General features: G+C 37.4%; 1 protein-coding gene across 1 annotated transcript in view; it reads left to right on the top strand.

The window, feature by feature from the left end:
* Nucleotides 1-20,569, top strand: part of PKD1L1 (polycystin 1 like 1, transient receptor potential channel interacting) — a 256,681-nt gene that overhangs the window by 163,511 nt on the left and 72,601 nt on the right. The window contains exons 22-28 of the mRNA XM_007944144.1: nt 257-469; nt 5,309-5,551; nt 7,393-7,503; nt 7,617-7,774; nt 8,475-8,575; nt 14,531-14,723; nt 20,077-20,160. Of these exons, the coding sequence (XP_007942335.1) occupies nt 257-469; nt 5,309-5,551; nt 7,393-7,503; nt 7,617-7,774; nt 8,475-8,575; nt 14,531-14,723; nt 20,077-20,160 (1,103 nt within the window). The remainder of the gene's footprint in view (nt 1-256; nt 470-5,308; nt 5,552-7,392; nt 7,504-7,616; nt 7,775-8,474; nt 8,576-14,530; nt 14,724-20,076; nt 20,161-20,569) is intronic.

Here is a 20,569-nt window from a genome sequence, read left to right as displayed (position 1 = left end):
ATAATTGAATTTAATTTGATGAGTTATGGATCAGGAACATGAATATCAAAGAGCAAATTGTTACATATTCAGTTGGCCAATAATAATTAGCCAGCTAGAGGCAAAACTTGGTCATGTATCCAGTTCTATTCAACTCTAGTCTAGTAATGTTAAAAATAAAGAGAAGCTACTTTCTTTCTTATTCCCAATAATGAAAGAGGCATGAGTACAAGCATCATATCTGACGAAATTTTACTTACACTTTCTTTTCATATAGTTAAGCTTCATGAGTGCAGTTCTTATCCTCAAATACACACGGATACTCCTTTCTCAAAACCAGTTGTCTGGGAGGTTTGTGACTGACAGAAAATTGATGTTAGAGCTCATCTTCCTTGTATCTGGAGTCTTGGAAGTATCTGACCACGAAAAATTGAGGAATGTGGACTATCTACGAGAAGAAGGAATTAAGATCATCTCAGACTTTTTATTAGTAAGTCATACTTATTTTTCACCCCCAAAAGGCAATTGCTTCTCTCTCTGAGGAGGTTAACAATTTTTAATCACTTTTTGAAAGTGAAAATAAAATCAATTCCTGAAGTACTTGCTTATTATTCTGGATGGTAGCTTCATATTTAGAATTTTCATTTTGAATTTTAAGTAATCCATGGTAGTATTTAATGTTTCCAATAAATCTTTGCTTCTGTTTCATGCTTTTTTGTTTTCCGTGGATTTTCATTTGAGATATTTGGGACAGTGTTTGACTTAGAAACATTATTTCTCAGGACATCTTCTGTTTTATGTAAATGAATGCAAATGAGTTTTCACCTACATTAATTTTAAAAATAGCCTTCTGATATATAACAGCAAAAAAAAAGCATGAAAATTTATTTTAGAAAGCATGAAATTAATTTTTTCATATTTCTACTGCATTGTTTTTATTGGTAGGTGCTGTCAAGTTGGTTCCAACTCATAGCAACCCTGTGTGCAACAGAGCAAAACACTGCTTGGTCTTGCGCCATCCTCATAATTATTCTTATGCTTGAGTGCATTGTTTCAGCCACTGTGTCAATATATCTCATTGAGGCTCTTCCTCTTTTTCACTGTTACTTTACATTACCAAGCATGATACTGTTTCCAGGGCCTGGCCGCTCTGAATAACATGATGAAAGTACAAAAACGAAGTCTCGCCAGCCTTGATTCCAACATGCATTCTGGCTGTACTTCTTCCAAGACAGATTGTTCTTCAGTCCATTATATATTCAATATTCTTTACCAACAACATAATTCAAAGACATCAATTCTTCTTCAGTTTTCTTTATTCATTGTCTAGCTCTCACATGCATATGTGATTGAAAAAACCATGGCTTGAATCAGGCACATATTTAGTCTTCAAAATGATACATTTGTTCTTTAACACTTTAAAGAGGTCTTTTACAACATATTTGCCAAATATAATATGTTGTTTGATTTCTTGACTGCTACTTCCATGGGTGTTGACTATAGATCCAAGTAAAATGGAATTCTTGACAACTTCAATATTTTCTTCATTTATTATGGTGTTGCATATTGGTCCAGTTGTGAGGATTTTTGTTTTCATTATGTTAAAGTGTAATCTCCACTGAAGGCTATAGTCTTTGATCTTCATCACTAAGTCCTTCAAGTCCTCTTCACTTTCAACAATTAAAGTTATGTCATCTGTGTATTTAAGGTTGCTAATGAGTCTTCCTCCAATCCTGATGCCATGTTGTTCTTCATTTAGTCCAGCTTCTTACATTTTCTCAGCATACAGATTGAATAAGTGTGGTGAAAGGATACAACCTTGATGTACACTTTTCCTTATGTAAAACCATGCAGTATCCACTTGTTCTGTTTAAATGATTGCTTCTTGGTCCATGTACAGGTTCCTTATGAGCAAAATTAAGTGTTCTAGAATTTCCATTCTTTATAGTGTTCCATAATTTTGCAAAAATTCCATAATTTGTTATGATCCACATATTTAAATGCCTTTGCATAGTCAATAAAATTCAGGTAAACATCTGTGATAGTTGGAGATGTGTGTCAACTTGACTAGACCATGATTCTGAGTGGTTTAAGCAGTTGTGATGTGGTTATTCCCATGATGAGATCGGATGTACATGTTTTGAGCAGCCAATCCATTGAAAGGGAGTTTCCCTAGGAGCGTGGCCTGCTTCCAATATATATATGGACATCCTGGGAAAAAGACGGACACTTCGGTGAATCTGGATCCTGCTGTGCTGCCTACTGCTGTCCCTGAGTGAACAATCCACCATTCAGCCTGATGATCTTGGATTCATCATCTGTTGGAGTCAACAGCCGGTACACTACCTGCCAACCTTGAGCTCATCAGCCCCTGCAGCTGCATTAGTCAGAAACAGCCTCCAGTTTGACATTTGATCAAGGAACTTGGGACTTGCCAGTTTCTATAAGTGTGTGAACCATTTTCCTAAGATGAATTTCTCTCTCTCTATATATATATATAACTTTTACTGGTTTTGCTTTTCCGGAGAACCCAGCCTAACACAATATCTTTCTGATATCCCCAGCTTTCCACCAAGATCCATTTGACATTAGCAATGATATCCCTTGTTCCACATCCTCTTCTGAATCTGTGTTGAATTTCTAGTATTTCCCTGTCATTGTACTGTGCAATTGTTTTTGAATTATTTTCAACAAAAATTTACTTGTATGTGATATTAATAATGTTGTTGGATATTAATAATATTATTCAATAATTTTTTTCATTCTACTAGATCACTTTTCTTTGGAATGGGCACAAATATGGATTTTTTCCAGTTGGTCAATCAGGTAGCTGTCTTCCAAATTTATTGGCACAAACAAATGAGCACTTCTAGTGTTGCATCTTATTTGTTGAAACATCTAATTGGTATTCTTTCAATTCCTGGAGCCTTGTTTTTTGCCAATTCTTTCAGAGCATCTTGTACTTCTTCCTTCAGTACCTACCATTGGTTCTTGATCATATGCTACCTCTTAAAATGGATGAACATCCACAAATTCTTTTTGATACAGTGACTCTGTGTATTCCTCCCATCTTCTTTTGATTCTTCCTGCATTATTTAGTATTTTGCCCATAGAATCCTTCAATATTGCAACTTGATAGTTGAATTTTTTTTTTCAGTTCTTTCAGCTTGAGAAATGCTAAGTGTATTCTTCCCTTTTGCTTTTCTAATTCTAGGTCTTTGCACATTTCATTATAATACTTTACTTTGTCTTCTTGAGCCAACCTTTGAAATGTTCTCTTCACCTCTTTTATGTCATCATTTCTTCTATTCATCTTAGCTGCTGTACATTCAAGGGTAAGTTTTACAGTCTCTTCTGGCATCCATTTTGATCTTTCTTTCTTTCCTGTCTTTTTAATGACCTTCTGCTGTTTTCATGTATGGTGCCCTAGATGTCTTTCCACAATTTGTCTGATCTTTGGTTATTGATGTTCAGTGAATCAAATCTGTTCTTCAGATGGTCTCTAAATTCAGGTGTGATATACTCAAGGTCATATTTTGGCTCTCATGGATTTGTTTTAATTTTTTTCAGCTTCAACTTAAACTTGCATATGAACAATTGATAGTGTGTTCCATAATGGGCTCCTGGCCTTGTTCTGACTGATAATATTGAGCTTCTCCATTATCTCTTTCTGTCACTGCTCATGTTGTTGAAAAAATGTATTTGTAATGAAAATGTCATTGCTCTCACAAAATGCTATCAGGAAATCTCCAGCATTGTTCCTGTCACCAAAGCCATATTGTCCAACTACCAGTGTTCCTTCCTTGTTTCTAATTTTCACATTACTGTCACCGGTAATTATCAAAGTAAGGTTGACCTTTATGACATGGATGGAGTAAAGCTTTCTGGAGCTTAATTCCCTGATGTAGCAGGACTCAATATGTGAAGAAACAGCTGCCAATGTCCATTAATAATCAGAACATAGGATGTATGAAGTATAAATCTAGGAAAATTGGAAGTCATAGAAAGTGAAATAGAAAAGATAAAGGTTGATTAGTGATCAGTTTCATTAGTGAGTAGAAATGGACTGGTATCAGCCATTTGGAACTAGATGATCATATGGTCACTATATCAAGAATGAGAAATTGAAAAGGAATGGCATCACATTCTTAATCAAAAAAAAACATTTCAAGATCTATCCTGAGGTGCAGTGCTTTTCAGTGATAGAATAGTAGCATAGTGGCTAAATGCACTTGACTGCTAACCAGAAGGCTGGCAGTTCAAACCCACCAGCCACTCCTTGGAAGGAAGGTTGGGCAATCCTACTTCCGTAGTGATACCGCCTTGGAAACCCAAGGAGGGGTGGCTATGAGTCAGGGCCGACTCAATGGCACATAACAACAACAACAACATATACCTACAAAGAAGACGAGTTAATACAATACAACTATTACTCAAATTTACGCACCAACCACTAAAGTTAAAGGTGAAGAAACTGAAGGTTTTTTTTGTTTTGTTTTGTTTTTTTTACCAACTTCTGCAGTCTGAAATTACTCTACTGCAATAATTAGGGGAAATGGCCTCCATGATTGTTTTAAATTTTTTCCTTATGAAATGGCAATACATTAATACAACGGATATTTTTACTACTCTCTAGGAGTAAAAATTTATCATTGTTCTGCATTTGTGCCTGCTGGTTTATTTAACTGTTAATTACATCACCATTTGGGGAATCACAAAACAGTTTAAGACCATATCTGAATCTGATCATAACCATCACCATTATCAACCAATACATTTAAAAATATTTATTACATATCTGTGCAATTTATTGCAAACTATGTTCCTGTTTACTATAGAGTCTCCATGTTTTAAAAATAATCAAAGTGTTAAAACTCTTCTTTGATTGGTGAAGAACCCCCAGGAAGCACAGCAGTTGCTGTAAGATAAAAATCACAGGAAGAGGTGCCACCTCAAAAGAAAAATTTGTGTTTGACTATTATTTGTCATTATATTATTCTATCAGAATGATCAGGCAAATGAATCCACATTCATTTGAGACCTGGTGGCATAGTGCCTAAGGCATTTTACTGCTAACCAGAAGGTTGGTGGTTCAAACCCACCAGCCACTCCACAGAAGGAAGATTGGTCAATCTACTTCAGTAAAGATTTAATGCCTCAGAAACCAATAGCAGGTCACTATGAGTTGACTCAATGGCAGTGAGTTTGGTTTTGGTTTGGTTTAGACTACCTTTTCAATTATTTTCCACCCCCTCCCCTTGTTCTAGATTCAAGAAATTTTACCTGTTTGTCTTGTAAATGCTTGAATCTGCCTTGCTCTTTGTTTCAGAGTTCTCTCTCTGTAAGCAGTGAGCTTCAGGTCCACACTGGGACTGGAGAGATGGAATTCCAGGCCTGTCTTCATTACAGCATTCAGAATACCATCCAGAGTGTTGGCTCTGTCCAGGTTCACTTACCTAGTGACCTAGCTGTGCAGAGTCCTGCCAAGACAGACATCCAGAAGCCATGCTATATCAGTCTACTCATACTCTTTAAAAAAAGTTTGTATCCGGGGGGACCAGCTCCTGGTCAGGTACAATGTGGCAGGTGTCCTGTCACTTCTGATGACATTTCCATTTTGTAATAACTGTGCTTTGATATTAAAAAGCCAGGTTAGTTTTGCATGTTTACACTTGTTTTTTAATTCCAAGAGAGTGGTTCCTTAGAATGTTTTACTACCTATACTTATCTTGGAAGATCATAGTTTCTCAGGAAAATCTTAGCAAAATTAGGTGCCACTGGCTTTCAGTAATTGGACCCACTCAGTATGTCCTGTGAGGACTTTTAAATCCATTGCCATAGAATAAAACAGCAGAAATAGGATGGGGTATGTGATAAAATGATTATGCCAAACATTGTGGTCAATAACCTCTTGAACATGTTAACCTGCATCTGAACTCCAATAAAAAGTTCAAATTGAGTGAAATTTGAGAAGGGAGAACTACTGTGGACTTACTAGGACTGAGTTCTTTTCTTCCACTCTAACCTGAAAGGCTAGGCTGAAACACTAAGAAGGCTACTGGGGCCTCTGGCCATTGAGCAGGAGAGGAAGCCAGAATCAACAGGGGAGGGTAGAATGGAGAAGTTAGGATTGTCCTAGCTACTTGGTGATTTTGTGAACATCTGCTTTACCTTCTACATTTAGAAACTACATGAACAATCCTGGAATCCCTGTGAGTTCCCAGAGAGCAAAATGTGTGTCTTCTAGGTCTCTGTGCCTCAGCCCTACTGGAGTATCTGGCTCACTGAGCACTCCATAAAAGTCTGATGAATGAATGCCCAAATTAATGATGTTCATCTTATTTATTTCTCCATTTTGGTTAAAAAAAATCCTTAAGGTCCTTAGTCTATAAAGCATATGAATATAATTCAACTTAACAAGCAATAAAGAAATGGAAATTAAAATAAAATGGTTTCTTTTTAACTTCCAAAAGTACAATCCTTTTTAAATCAACTTCTGGTGATGTAGTGAGGTAATGAATGAATTAGTTGATGTAACTTTTCTGATAAGCACTTTGTCAGTGGCTACCAGGAGTCTCAAAAATTTGAACCTAAGTTTGCTACATTGGGAGATCTATACCAAGGAAATAAGAAAAAAATTATTAAAAAAGGATATTTTAATTAATTAATTTATTTATTTATTCAAAACAAAATTATTTATGATAACCAAAATGGAAATGTACCTGATTTCAACTTCACTGATTATATACATAAATTATAATACTTCACATACAGCCAATTAAAATTATTCAAATAAAGAACTTTTAGGGACTTTGGAAATTTTTATGCAAAGATATAGGACACTGAGTTGTATACCTAGTATGATTTCATTGAATAGAAAAAGTTTAAAAGGCAACATCACCAAATATGATTTCTTAGCAATGAGATTACAGGCAACTTTTCTACATTATTCTGTATACCTTCCTATAAAATTTTCCAAAATGAACAGATATTTCTTTTCATTTAAATTTTTAAAGTGAAAAATTGAATAAAAGAATACTGTTTAAAACTTGAAAAATTATTAATTATAGTAAGAGAATTAAATTCATCTCAAATCCTGCTATGCTAACTAGTAAAACTCATTGCTTATTTCATTTACCCTCTAATTTTTTTCGTCACATATATACATTGTCCCAAGTGATGTGACCACATTGATAATATGTCCACACATATAATTTGCACAGTGTGCTAGGAAAACAATGTGCGAGGGCTTGGACAGTTGGCAAAAAAAGTAGAGTGTGAATTATTTGTGTAACACTATAGAACTTTTATATAATTCTAATGGTAAGTATCACTCCACTGATTTACTGTTTTTTTCTCATTTACATCAATTATTTGTCATTCTTTGCTCTGAGATGGTCTTTGTCTCCACAGGTTGGTGGAGTTGTGAGTCTCCGCCTCTACAACTGCTCTAGCAGACAGCCCTTCAGCAGACGCTGGCTACAGACACCTGTTACTGTAGAGTTTGGGGAGGAAGATGACCTAGTAAGGAAATCTCCAATCATCTCTGCTTCATTGAGGCTGCACTGGCTGTTGTTAGTTAACACATCACTTTTCCAAAGACAAATCTTGTTTAACTTGTTTCTGTTTGCTGACAGGATAATAGGAGAAATAAAACAACATATGTATTATCTCGGGATAAAATTAATTTTCATCAGTTCATTGGGCTTTCTGAAAATTCCCAGGAATATCTACAAATAAGAATCAAATTTTCTAAGACCATCACGAGAGCCTTTCCCATAATGTTGCTAGTAAGGTATGTTGTCAGATGATAGCATCCATGGTAATGGGATCAGAGCATAAGATGTCATCCTTAAGAATGTTTGTGGAAAAAAACTAAGTGAATTTAATTGTATTTCTAAGGCAGTAATGAGGCTCATTACCTAAAGGAATTATGTATATTACTGTTTAGTGAATGAGACCCTATTTTGTTTTTTTAAGAGTTATTTCTGCCTATTAAGTGTACTAGAGTGAGAAACATCTGAATTGTTAGTAGTAATATATATAGTCTTATTTAAGAATCTCATTCTCTCTCAAGGTGATTTCTTAATCTAACTGCTTTGTGTTTACTCTCTTTCATTTGTCAATTCCCAACTCTGCTAACAGGTCATCATAAAGAGTTAATGCAAACAGATATGTATATGTTATAGTGTCCCACCTCCTTAACCACATGGAGCTTGACCTATTCCTTTTGTTCTTATAAACTATTCCAGCTTAGTTGTTCTTTTTTTTTTTTTTTAACTAGAAGTCAGGTTTTATGAAATGGGTAATGAAAAGTTTTACATAGAAATATTGATTAAAAGACTCAAATGGTACAGTGGAATAAGAGTATTGGCCTCTTTTAATCTCATGCTGCCTCTTTGCAGTGAAAATAATGTTTTGTGCAAATTCATATGACTAAAGTTTTTGAGAAAACAAACAAAACTAGACATCACATCTTCATTTTCATCTCCTAGATTCTCAAAGAAACCTACTCCCTCTGATTTTCTGGTGAAACACATATACTTATGGGATGAGCAGATTGCACAGATTTATGTACCTGCTGCTTCACTGAAAGGTCAGTGGGAGGGAAGAGGTCTTTCCATTTTCAGTTCTACTCATGTGTTGAAGATATGTTATAATGCATTTACATAATGGCATTTTTCTTTATTCTTTATGAAAACAATAAAATAATATCTTTGCCTGCTTGTGTACAAGCTAATGATAGAAAATGCAGTACAATCCTTGCACTGAAGTGGGTACTGGGGGAAAATATGCTCCTTATGAAGTCCAACCCCAATCCTTCCAGCCACTGCATTTCCAGCCCCCTGCATTACCACTCCCCAAAATTCCCATCACCCCAGCATATGGTTCCTGGAGTGTCCAGCTCTTTCCTGCATTTTTGCCTTTGTGCTGCTCTCACCAGTGCCTTCCCTTTCATCAGTGACCTCTGCTGATCTCAAACCCAACTTTCACCTCCTTTGCAGGCCTCCCTTGATGCCCAGAATAGTTTATTTATTCATCTTGGCTGCAAAAGCACCTCCTGCGTGCCCCTCTGATTTACTGCCTTTACTCCCCACTGGAGGTCAGGGACCCATATTCCCTAGGCTTTCTTTGTGTCTTAGGTATGAATAGATATTACAGGACCTCTTCTGACTCTTCTTTACCATCAGTGTACATGGACAGGGTATCAGCTCTGGGAGGGCAGATGTGCACTTGGTTCCAGGTTGCCCCTGACAGATAGTTTGGCCTGGTTGTTTAGTCTCCTGTGCCTCAGTGTCCTCCTCAGGAGCTCTGAACACTTGAGTGAATTCAAATGAGAATAATAAGTACAGATATTCCACACTATTCTTCAAACTGTCAGATAAATGGACCAGCCCTGTAGTCTCCACCTTCTACTGAAGTGTAGTACTGCCCTGAAATGTAGTATTCTTCCTCTGAAAACTAATCACCTCATGTTGTTGTTGTTGTTATATGCCGTCAAATCGGACCCAACTCATAGCGACCCCTCCTTGGGTTTCCAAGGCAGTATCACTACAGAAGTAGATTGCCCCATCTTCCTTCTGAGTAGTGGCTGGTAGGTTTGAACCACCAGCCTTCTGGTCAGCAGTCAAGTGCTTTAGGCACTACACTACAAGAGCTCCCAATCACTTCATAGCAACTCATTTATTTTAAAAATCAAGTATGTTGCTACTCAAATTCAAATTCTTAATGGGAATTTTGTTCTTTATCCAGTAACTTTTTTATAAAAGAATTTAAATTGAGAGAAAAGTATTAAAAAAATATACAAAAAACACTGGTATACATTTCTTCTAGATGTATGATTTGTTGACATTTTTCCACATTTGCTTTAACTGTTTGTGTGGTTTTTAGGGGAGCTAAGCCATTTAAGAGAAAATTGTGGACACCATGATACTTCACTTCTGAATATTTTAACATGCATCAGGGACATTTTTCTATGTAACTCAGTAGCATTATCACACTTAAAAAAATTAATACTCACTCAAAAATAGCATCATCTATGTACTCCATAATTAAATTTTTGCAGTTATCCCCTCCAAAATGACTTTTATGTTATTGGTAGTGTTGTTAGGTGTCATTGAGTTGGCTCTGACTCATAATGACCCCATGTACAATAGAACAAAACACTGCCTAGAACCTCACCAAGTTCACATTCCTTGCTATACTAGAGGCCATCATTGTAGCCAATTTGTCAATCTGTCTCATTGAGGGCCTTCCCCTTTTTTGCTTACCCTCCATTTTGCTAAGCATGATATCCTCCTCCAAGACATGGTCTCTTCTGGCAACATGACCAAAGTAGGTGAGACAAAGTCTGGCCATTCTTGCTTCCAAGGAGCATTCTGGCCCCATTTTTTCTGGGACAGATTTGTTTGTTCTCTGGCAGTCCATGGTGCTTTCAGCATCCTTCGTCAATACCACAACTCAAAAGCATCAACTCCTCTTTGGTCTTTCTTATTCATTGTCCAGCATTCACATTCATATGAGGCTATTGCAAATACCATGGCTTGGGTTAGGTACACCTTTGTCTTCAAATAGTTATCTTTACAGCACTTTAAAGAGATCTTTTGCAGCAGATTTGCCCAGTGCAAAATGTCCTCTGATATCTTGACTGCTGCTTTATTGGTGTTGATTGTGGAACCAAGTAATATGAAATCTTTGACAACTTCAATCTTTTCTCCATTTATTGTGATGCTGTTGTGAGGATTTTAGCTTTTTTTAGGTTAAGGTATAATCTATACTGCAGACTGTAATCTTTAATCATCATGAGTAAGTGCTTCAAGTCATCTTCACTTTCAGCAAGCAAGGTTGTGTTGCCTGCATTTTGCAGGTTGTTAATGAATCTTCCTCCAGTCCTGATGCCCCTTTCTTCATATAGTCCAGCTTCTTGGATATTTGCTCGGCATAGATTGAAGATGTATGGTGAAAGAATACAATGATCATGCACTCCTTTCCTGATTTTAAACCATGCAGTAAGTATCCCCTTGTTCTGTTCGAACAACAGTCTCCTGGTCTATGTACAGGTTCCTGATGATCACAATTAAGTGATCTGGAATTCCTATCCTTCTCAATGTTATCCATAATTTGCTATGTTCCACACAGTCAGAATGCCTTTTCATAGTCAATAAAACACAAGTAAACATCTTTCTCATATTCTTTGCTTTCAGCCATGATCCATCAGCAATATCCCTTGTTCCATGTCCCCTTCTGAATCCAGCTTCCATTTACAGAAGTTCCCTGTCAATATACTGGTACAACTGTTTTTGAATTATCTTCAGCAAAATTTTACTTGCATGTGGTATTAATGATATTGTTCAATAATTTCCATATTATGTGACATCACCTTTCTTTGGAATGGGTACAAATATGGATCTCTTCCAGTCAGTTGGCCAGGTGGCTGTCTTACAAATTTCTTGGCATAGATGAGTAAGTGCCTCCAGTGTAGCATCTGTTTGTTGAAACATCTCAGTGGGTATTCTGACATTCTGTCAATTCCTGGAGCCTTGTTTTTCACCAATTCCTTCAGTGCAGCCGGCTTTGACTTCTTCCTTCAATACCACTGGTTCTTTTTGTATGTGTGTGTGATTTGGGTAAAAGTTTATAGAGCAAATTCATCTTCCATACAGCAGTTCACATATACTTTGTCACATGGCATTGACTGTAATCTCCCACAATGGAACTGCTCTCCTCCCACTTCCTTCCCATAGCCACCTCTTTCCTGTGTCATTCCCTCTCATGCACTTCTGACCCTGAAGCTATCTCCCTGTGCATACGCAGCCCTTCTATTCTCCCATGATTGATCTTTCCAAGGAGTGTATCTACCTAGTATAAATGTTCACCTCATATGACTGTCTTTTGTTTGGCTGGAAGCCATAGGAGTGGGTTCAGTTCTAGACCTGAAGAGCAGCTAGGGGCCATAGTCACAGGGGTTCCATCAGGATCTATCAGACCAGCAAACCTGGTCCTTTTTTTTTTTTAATGATTTTGAATTTTGTTTCACATTTTTTTCTCCTACTCTAACAAGGATCTTCAACACAGATCCCCCTCCGAGTGGTTGACAGTGGTAGCCGGGCACCATTCAGGTCCTCTGGTCCCATAGTTGTATAGGATGAGATTGCATGGTACACCAGTCCCTTGGACTAATTGTTCCCATGCATCTTTGGTTTTCTTCATTCTTCCCCTTTCTGGATGAGGAGAGATATGATGCATCTAGAAGGCCGCCTGCCAAGCTTCCAAGATTCCAGTTGCTACTTGCCAAAATATGATGTGGAACAATGTTTTTGTGTAGTATGTTATGCCAATTGAGTTTGATGTCCCCTGAAACCATTAAGTACCACTGGTTCTTGCTCATATACCACCTGAAATAGATGAACATTGATCAGTTCTTTTCGGTACAGCGATTCTGTGTATTCCTTCCATCTTCTTTTGAGGTTTCCTGTATCATTCAATATTTTGTCCGTGGAAACTCAATATCACAACTTGAGGCTTATTTTATTCTTCAGTTCTTTCAGCTTGAAAAGTGCCAAGCATGTTCTTCCCTTTTGATATTCTAACTCCAGGTCTTTGCACATTTCATTATAATAATTGTGTCTTCTCAAGCTGCTCTTTGAAATTTTCTTTTCAGCTCTTTTATCTTGTCATTACTTCCATTTGCTTTAACTACTCTCTATTTAAGAGCAAGTTTCAGAGTCTCTTATAACATCTATTTTCATCTTTCCTTCCTTTCCTATCTTTTTAATGACCTTTTGCTTTCTTCATGGATGATGTTCTTGATGTCATCCCACAGTTCATCTGATTTTCAGTCATTGGTGTTCAGTGTGTCAAATCTATTCTTTGGCTCTCATGGACTTGTTTTAATTGTCTTCATTTTCAACTTGAACTTGCATATGAACAATTGATGGTCTGTTCCACAGTCAGCTCCTGGCCTTGTTTTGGCTGAAGATATTTAGCTTCACCATTGCCTCTTTCCACAGATGTAGTCAGTTTGATTCCTGTGTATTTCATCTGGCAAGATACATGTGTATAGCTGCCGTTTCTGTTTTGGAAAAAAGGTATTTGCAATGAATAATTCATTGGTCTTACAAAATTCTGTTCTGTGATCTCTAGCATCATTTCTATCACCAAGGCCATATTTTCCAACTACAGGTGATTCTTTGTTTCCAACTTTTGTATTCCAGTCACCAGCAATATTCAATACATGTTGATTGTATATTTGGTCAATTTCAAACTGCAGAAGTTGGTAGAAATCTTCAATTTCCTCATCTTTGGCTTTGATGGTTAGTGTGTAAATTTGAATAGTAGTAGTATTAACTGTTCTTCCATGTAGACATATGGATATTGGCATTCACAGCATTGTATTTCAGGATAGATCTTGAAACATTTTTTTGTGATGGTGAATGCCATGCCATTCCCCTTCAATTTGACTTCTCTTGCTCTTTATATTCTTATTTAAGTTTAAGTCAAAATTCATATAATGCATTGCATTGCCATGTCTTCATAGTCTCTTTAACATCTACAAAACTCCCTGTATTTTTTTTTCTCATTTTTTCATGACATTAATATTTTTTGTGAGTCCAGGTCTGTTATTGTTTGAATGTCTCACAGTGTGGGTTTGTGTCATAGTTTCATCATATTAAAATTCAGTTTTCACATTTTGGTCAAGATATCACACAGGTAGTGCTGTGAACTTCTCATTGTATGAAATCATGAGGATATAATGTTACACTATAGGTGAAACCTGATAGTGTAGTGGTTAAGTGCTTGGCTGCCATACTAACTGAAAGATCGGCCATTCAAATTCACCATCCACTTTATGGGAGAAAGATGTGACAGTCTGCTTCTGTACAGATTATATCCTTGGAAACCCTATGGAGCATTCTGTTCTGTCCTATAGGGTCTCTGTGATTCAGAGTTGACCCAATGGCAACAAGTTTCCCCCCCCCCCAATGTTGTTGGTGTTGTTGTTGTTATGTGCTGTCGAGTCAACACTGACTCATAGCGAAGCCTCCTTGGGTTTCCGAGACAGTATCACTACGGAAGTAGGATTGCCCAACCTTCCTTCCGAGGAGTGGCTGGTGAGTTTGAACCGCCAGCCGTCTGGTTAGCAGGCAAGTGTCTTAGCCACTATGCTACCAGAGCTCCCAATGGGTGAAGCTAAATCTGGTAATTTGGCATAGAAGAAAGTGTCAGTAACAATATTCCTTCCCAAATACTCTGTCATTCTCAAATGAGCATCTGCATTTGGGAAGCTTTGGCTAGATATGTGTAATTAATATTAATATCTTTGGCTAGATATATTTAATTCATAACTTAAGTGCTTCTAGAAGAGAAAATGACCAGAATTTATAGGTTCTGTGCTCTTTCCAATTCTTATCATGCTCTTTCAATCCCTGCCATATCCTTGGTTTCTGTCTGATACTTTGATACCTGTCTGCTACTGTATCTGCATTTGAAATAAACAATGCTTTTTTTTTTGCTAAATTTAGGTTGTCTTATATATTTATTCTATTTTTAGATGTCAGCTTGGGTTACTTGACCTTATTAGATGCTGACTATGACAGAACACCTCCCAACAAATATTTAGTTAAAGAAGTGAACTACACAGTGGATTTCCAGTGGATCCAGTGCTTGTTTTGGGATAAGAACAAGTGGAAATCTAACACCTTTCCTCCACAACCAGGAACTTTTCCAGAAAAGATTAACTGCAGGTATATACATACAGTTCAGAAAGAATTTGGGATTTTAGTCAGTGACTACATTCCCTTCTGCATTTGACCAATTTCCTGGATCCTTTCCTGAATTTTGGCCTCTTACAAAAAGAAAAAGAAAAAAAAAAAAAACAGGGAAAGCAGGGAGAGGACAGAAAAGGCAAAGGGGACCAGAACAGCTCGAGGAGTCAGCCACAGGCACGCAGACCACACCCCACAAGCAGCAAGGCGAGAAAGCAGGGAGAGGTCAGAAAAGGCCAAGGAGACCGGAACAGATCGAGGAGTCAGCCACAGGGACCCAGGTAAGGGTGGTTGGAGAGGTTTCCAAAAGCTAAGGGAGACAAACTTGTCTGTCAGTTTGTACTACTGTGGTGACATGTTGCTGTGAGTCTTGACGCTGTGCCAATGATGTTTCAAACCCAGTGGGGTGCACATGGTGCACAGATATCAACCTGGCTTGCAGACTGAGACAGACTAGGAAGAAGGAAGAGGCCATCCACTTCTCAAAGAATTGGCCAGGGAAAACCTTATGAATAGCAGAGAAACATGTCTGATACATTACTGTCAACTTTATGAATAGTCTGGAAACATTGTCCAATACAGAGGAGGACAATAAGTCACTTAGCTTAGAAAGCTTTCAAAGTAGGACTGGGCAAGAGCTGCATTATCAGAGTAAAACCAGCCTTACCCATATGGATAAGACAAAGCTTTGGAGACCTCCATTTGCTGACGTGGCACCACTCAAATTGAAGAGAAACAGTGGAAAACATCCATTAATAATCAGAACATGAATCTAGGAAAATTGGAGGTTGTAAAAAATGAAATGGAATGTATAAAGATTGATATCCTCAGCATTAGTGAGCTGAAATGGACTGGTTTTGGCCATTTTGAATCAGACAACCATATGATCTACTATGGCGGGAATGACAGTTTAAAGAGGAATGGTGTGGCATTCATCATCTCAAAGGATGTTTCAAGATCTGTCCGGAAGTACAATGCTATAAGTGATAGGATCATATCCATACACCTAGAAGGAAGACCCATTAATATGACTATTATTCAAATTTATGCACCAACCACCAAAGCCAAAGTTGAGGAAATGGAAGATTTTTATCAACTTCTGCAGTCTAAAATTGACTGAACTTGCAATCAGGATGTGTTAATTATCACTGTTGACTGGAATGCAAAAGTTGCAAACAAAGAGGAATCACTGGTAGTTGGAAAATTTGGCCTTGGTGACAGAAATAAAGCTGGAACTCACATAGTAGAATTTTGCAAGACCAACGACTTATTCATTACAAACACCTTTTTTCAAGTACAAAAATGGCAGCTTTACACATGGACTTCACCAGATGGAACACACAGGAATCAGACTGACTACATCTGTGACAAGAGACGGTGGAAAAGCTCAATATCTTCAGCCAAAACCAGGCCAGGAGCTGATTGTGGAACAGACCATCAACTGCTCATAAGCAAGTTCAACTTGAAGTTAATGACAATTAAAACAAGTCCACAAGAGCCAAAATATGATCTAGAATATATCCCTCCTGGAATTAGAGACCATCTATAGAATAGATTTGATGCATTGAACACCAGTGACTGGAAACCAGATGAATTGTGGGTTGACATCAAGAGCATCATCCATGAAGAAAGCAAGAGGTCACTAAAAAGACAACAAAAGAAGAGAAGACCAAAATGAATGACAGAAGAGACTCTGAAATTTGCCCTTGAGTGGAGAGTAGCTAAAGCAAATGGAAGAAATGACAAGATTAAAGAATTTAACCGAAGATTTCAAAGAGCAGCTCGAGAAGACAACGCCAATTACTATAATGAAATGTGCAAAGACCTGGAGTTAGGAAACCAAAAGGGAAGAACATGCTTGGCAGTTCTCAAGCTGAAAGAATTGAGGGAAAAATTTAAGCCTTGAGTTGCAATTGAAATATTCTAAGGGCAAAATATTGAATGATGCAGGAAACATCAAAAGAAGATGGAAGGAATACAGAGAGTCACTGTACAAAAAAGAACTGGTTGATCTTCATCCATTTCAGGAGGTGGCATATGATCCAGAACCAATGGTACTGAAGGAGAAAGTCGAAGCTGCAATGAAGGAATTGGTGAAGAACAAGCCTCCAGGAATTGAAGGAATACTCGTTGAGATATTTCAACAAACAGATGTCACACTAGAGGCACTCACTTGGTTATGCCAAGAGATTTGGAAGACAGCTACCTGGCCAACTGATCGGAAGAGATCCATATTTGTACTCATTCCAAAGAAAGGTGATCCCACAGAATGTGGAAATTATTGAACAATATCATTAATATCACATGCAAGTAAGATCTTACTGAAAATAATTAAAAAACCTTTGCAGCAGTATATTGACAGAGAACTTCCAGAGGTGCAAGCTGGATTCAGAAGAGGATGTGGAACAAGGGATATCATAGCTGCTGTCAGATGGATCTTGGCTCAAGGCAAAGAATACCAGAAAGATGTTTACTTGTGTTTTATTGACTATGCAAAGGCATTTGATTGTGTGGATCATGACAAATTATGGATAACATTGAGAAGAATGGGAATTCCCGAGCACTTGATTGTACTCATGAGGAACCTGTACCTTGACCAGGAGGCTGTCATTCAAATGGAACAAGGGAACACTACATGGTTCAAAATCAAGAAGGGAGTGTGTCAGGGTTGTATCCTTTCCCCATACTTATTCAATCTATATGCTGTGCAAATAATCTGAGAAGCTGGACTATATGAAGAAAAACGTGGCAACAGGATTGGAGGAAGAATCATTAACAACCCGAGATACACTGATGATACAATTTTGCTTGCTGAGAGTGAGGATGACTTGAGACACTTACTGATGAAGATTGAAGAATACAGTCTGCAGTATGGATTGCATCTCAATATAAAGAAAACAAAAATCCTCACAACTGGACCAGTAAGCAGCATCACGATAAATGGAGAAAAGATTGGGGTTGTCAAAGAATTCATGTTGCTTGGTTCTACAATCAATGCCAAAGTAAGCAGCAGTCAGGACATTAGACAATGTGTTGCACTTGGCAGATCAACTGTGAAGGAACTGTTTCAAGTGCTGAGGAGCAAGGATGTCTCCTTGAGGGCTAAAGTGTGCCTGACACAGGTCATGATATTTCCAGTTGCCTCATATGCATGTGAGAGCTGGACAGTGAATAAGGAAGACTGAAGAAGAGTTGATGCTTTTGAGTTGTGGTACTGGCGAAGAATGCTGAAAGTACTATGGATTTCTAAAAGAACTAACAGATCTGTCCTGGAGGAAATGCATATAAAATGCTCCTTAGAAGCGAGAATGGCCAGACTTCGTCTCACCTATTTTGGTCATGTTGTCTGTCAGAAGGGACCATTCCCTGCAGAAGGATGTCATGCTTGGTAAGGTGGAGGTTTGACGACAGAGGGGAAGACCTTTGACGAGATGGAGTGACATGGTGGCTGCAGCAATGGGCTAAGTATAACAGGGATCATGTAGCTGGTGCAGGATTGGGTGGTGTTTCATTCTGCTGTGCATGGGGTCGCTATGAGTTGGAAATGACTTGATGGCACCTAACAACAACAACAAAAAGAAAAAGGAGCAACCTTGGTTTATACAACTCTTTTTGTGCCTTTTTTTATACCTATTATGTTAGTTGTCATCAAGTCAGTTCCAATTCATGGTGACCCCTTATGCAATGGAATGAAATGCTGCTTAGTCCTGTGCCATCCCCAGCATCAGTTGAAGATCAGACCACAGTGATCCACTGTTTTCATTGGCTGATTTTTGGAAGTACATCACCTTTCTTCCTTGTCCATCTTAGTCTAGTAGTGCACATGTTACCACTATAGTGAATAGTGGTTACACATGAGGTACACTGGCCAGGAATCAAACCTGAGTATCCCACATGGGAGGCAAGAATTCTACCGTTGAATCACCCTGCCTGTAAATGCCTCTGAAACCTTCTTATTGTCATATCTTGTATGCAAGTCTTGGTTGTCCTCTTCTGTTGTAGCCTCCCTGGTGCAGGGTCTGGATTATATAAGTGCTGTTTGTACTCACTGTTTCCCCATGGGGACTGGTATGTAATTGGTGTTTAGCAAATATCTATTGAAGGAAAGCATCAATAGATGGATGCTAGTGCTCTGGATTGGTAGGTTGTATGATTGTAGAAGTTCTGGTACTCCTTAGGAGTGTGTAGTTTGTAGCTAGGGGATGGGGACCTCTGGTGAGGGGGTTTGTTAATGTGAATTTTGTGATACAGGAGAAGTCTCTACACTAATTATGCACAACCTTCTTGGGGTTTTTGTATATATCATCCATGTCACTAAATTAGAAATTCTTTGTTATCTAGCCTTCTGACAGTTCTATCAGAAGCTCAGGTCATTCTTTTTTATAAATGTATTTTCATTATAATAGATAATTATTATACATATTTAGAAATAGAAATAATAACTTCCTTCTTAAGGAAAATTAATCTATAAAGAATCATATTTCATGGTTGCCTTTTAGGAGTCCAGTATGTCCATAGCACATTATACACTAATGTGATTTATAAATCATTCATTGATTTGCTAATGACTTATTCTTAAATTTACATAATGCCATGTCTAGGAACACACTGGAACCTACTGGTAATGGTACAGTGTTTTACTTCAATATTAAATAATTCACTAAACTATTAATCCATTACTCATTCCCTCTTATATTCCAATCTCTGCTAAGCAGGAGTACAAAATGAATACTGATGGGGCTTCAGCAAAAGTGAATGGAGAAGGGATGTTGTTGTTGTTAGGTGCTGTTGAGTCGCTTCCGACTCATAGCGACCCCATGCACAGCAGAACAAAGGAGAAGGGATAGGTTTTCAAAAAAAATCCTAATTGATAGTGATTGTCATGGTAGTAGCTACCAATTATAATATAGGCAGTTGGGAAAGAAGTTAACAGAGTTTGACTAATTGACGGGGATCAATCTGCAGCTAAATTGCACTTTGAAGCTGAGACAGTCTAATTCTAAACATTCAAGTTGAACTGTGAAGAGGGCTCTAATAGAGATATACAAGGAAGTCTAGAGAGAGACACCTAGAGTCTCATATAATGAAAAAGAAAGTGTTAGTTGGAACTATGTGCTCAAAGGCTCAGAGGGAAAGATGTCAGGTATATCTTGAGAACAGTGTCATTTGTTCCTAACTTAAGTTTTTGATACATTCCTTGAACTGAGTCTAAATCATAAAGTTATAATTATTGGAATTCATCTTTCTTTTTCTAACCAATGCACAATTGTCTTGTAAACAATTGCTGTTACCACAGTTCAGTCCATCTTCCTAATTGGTATTTCTCTTTCAGCTATAATCACCTCACAACATTCACACTTGTAAGAAGGAAGCTGAATGCTAGTTTTGAAAGGAGCGACATTTCTAAGTTACAGAGGTAAGTTCCATTTTCTAAATCAAGACAAAAATAAATTAGATACTCAAGTTTAATTCAGCAGATGCTTGAAATCTGTTATTATAATTTTATTTTGTAATACTCATAATTAAAAATAACTATCTTTAAATATTAAACAGTTATCTATATTTATCTACCTATACTTAACATTCACTGAAAGAAGATGTATAAACTCGAAAATGTCAGCATAATTTTTTTACTTTTAAGCTTAGTTTTAGTTCAGTGTAAATTTGGTTAATCATTATCAATTGGGTTATTAATAGTTCCCTCTTCCTCTCTTAAATGTCTCACTTTGGATGATAAATTTAAAATATTCACCCTGCTTGTATAGTCATTGTTTATGTAGAACAAATATATTTATATTCTGGAATATATGTAAACAGAATGTAAG

Source organism: Orycteropus afer, unplaced genomic scaffold (assembly GCF_000298275.1).
Source record: "Orycteropus afer afer isolate SDZICR_OR568_19922 unplaced genomic scaffold, OryAfe1.0 scaffold00121, whole genome shotgun sequence".
Classification (NCBI taxonomy): domain Eukaryota; kingdom Metazoa; phylum Chordata; class Mammalia; order Tubulidentata; family Orycteropodidae; genus Orycteropus; species Orycteropus afer.
The sequence above is the reverse complement of the archived record's forward strand: the minus strand, read 5'-3'. Positions and strand labels throughout refer to the sequence as shown.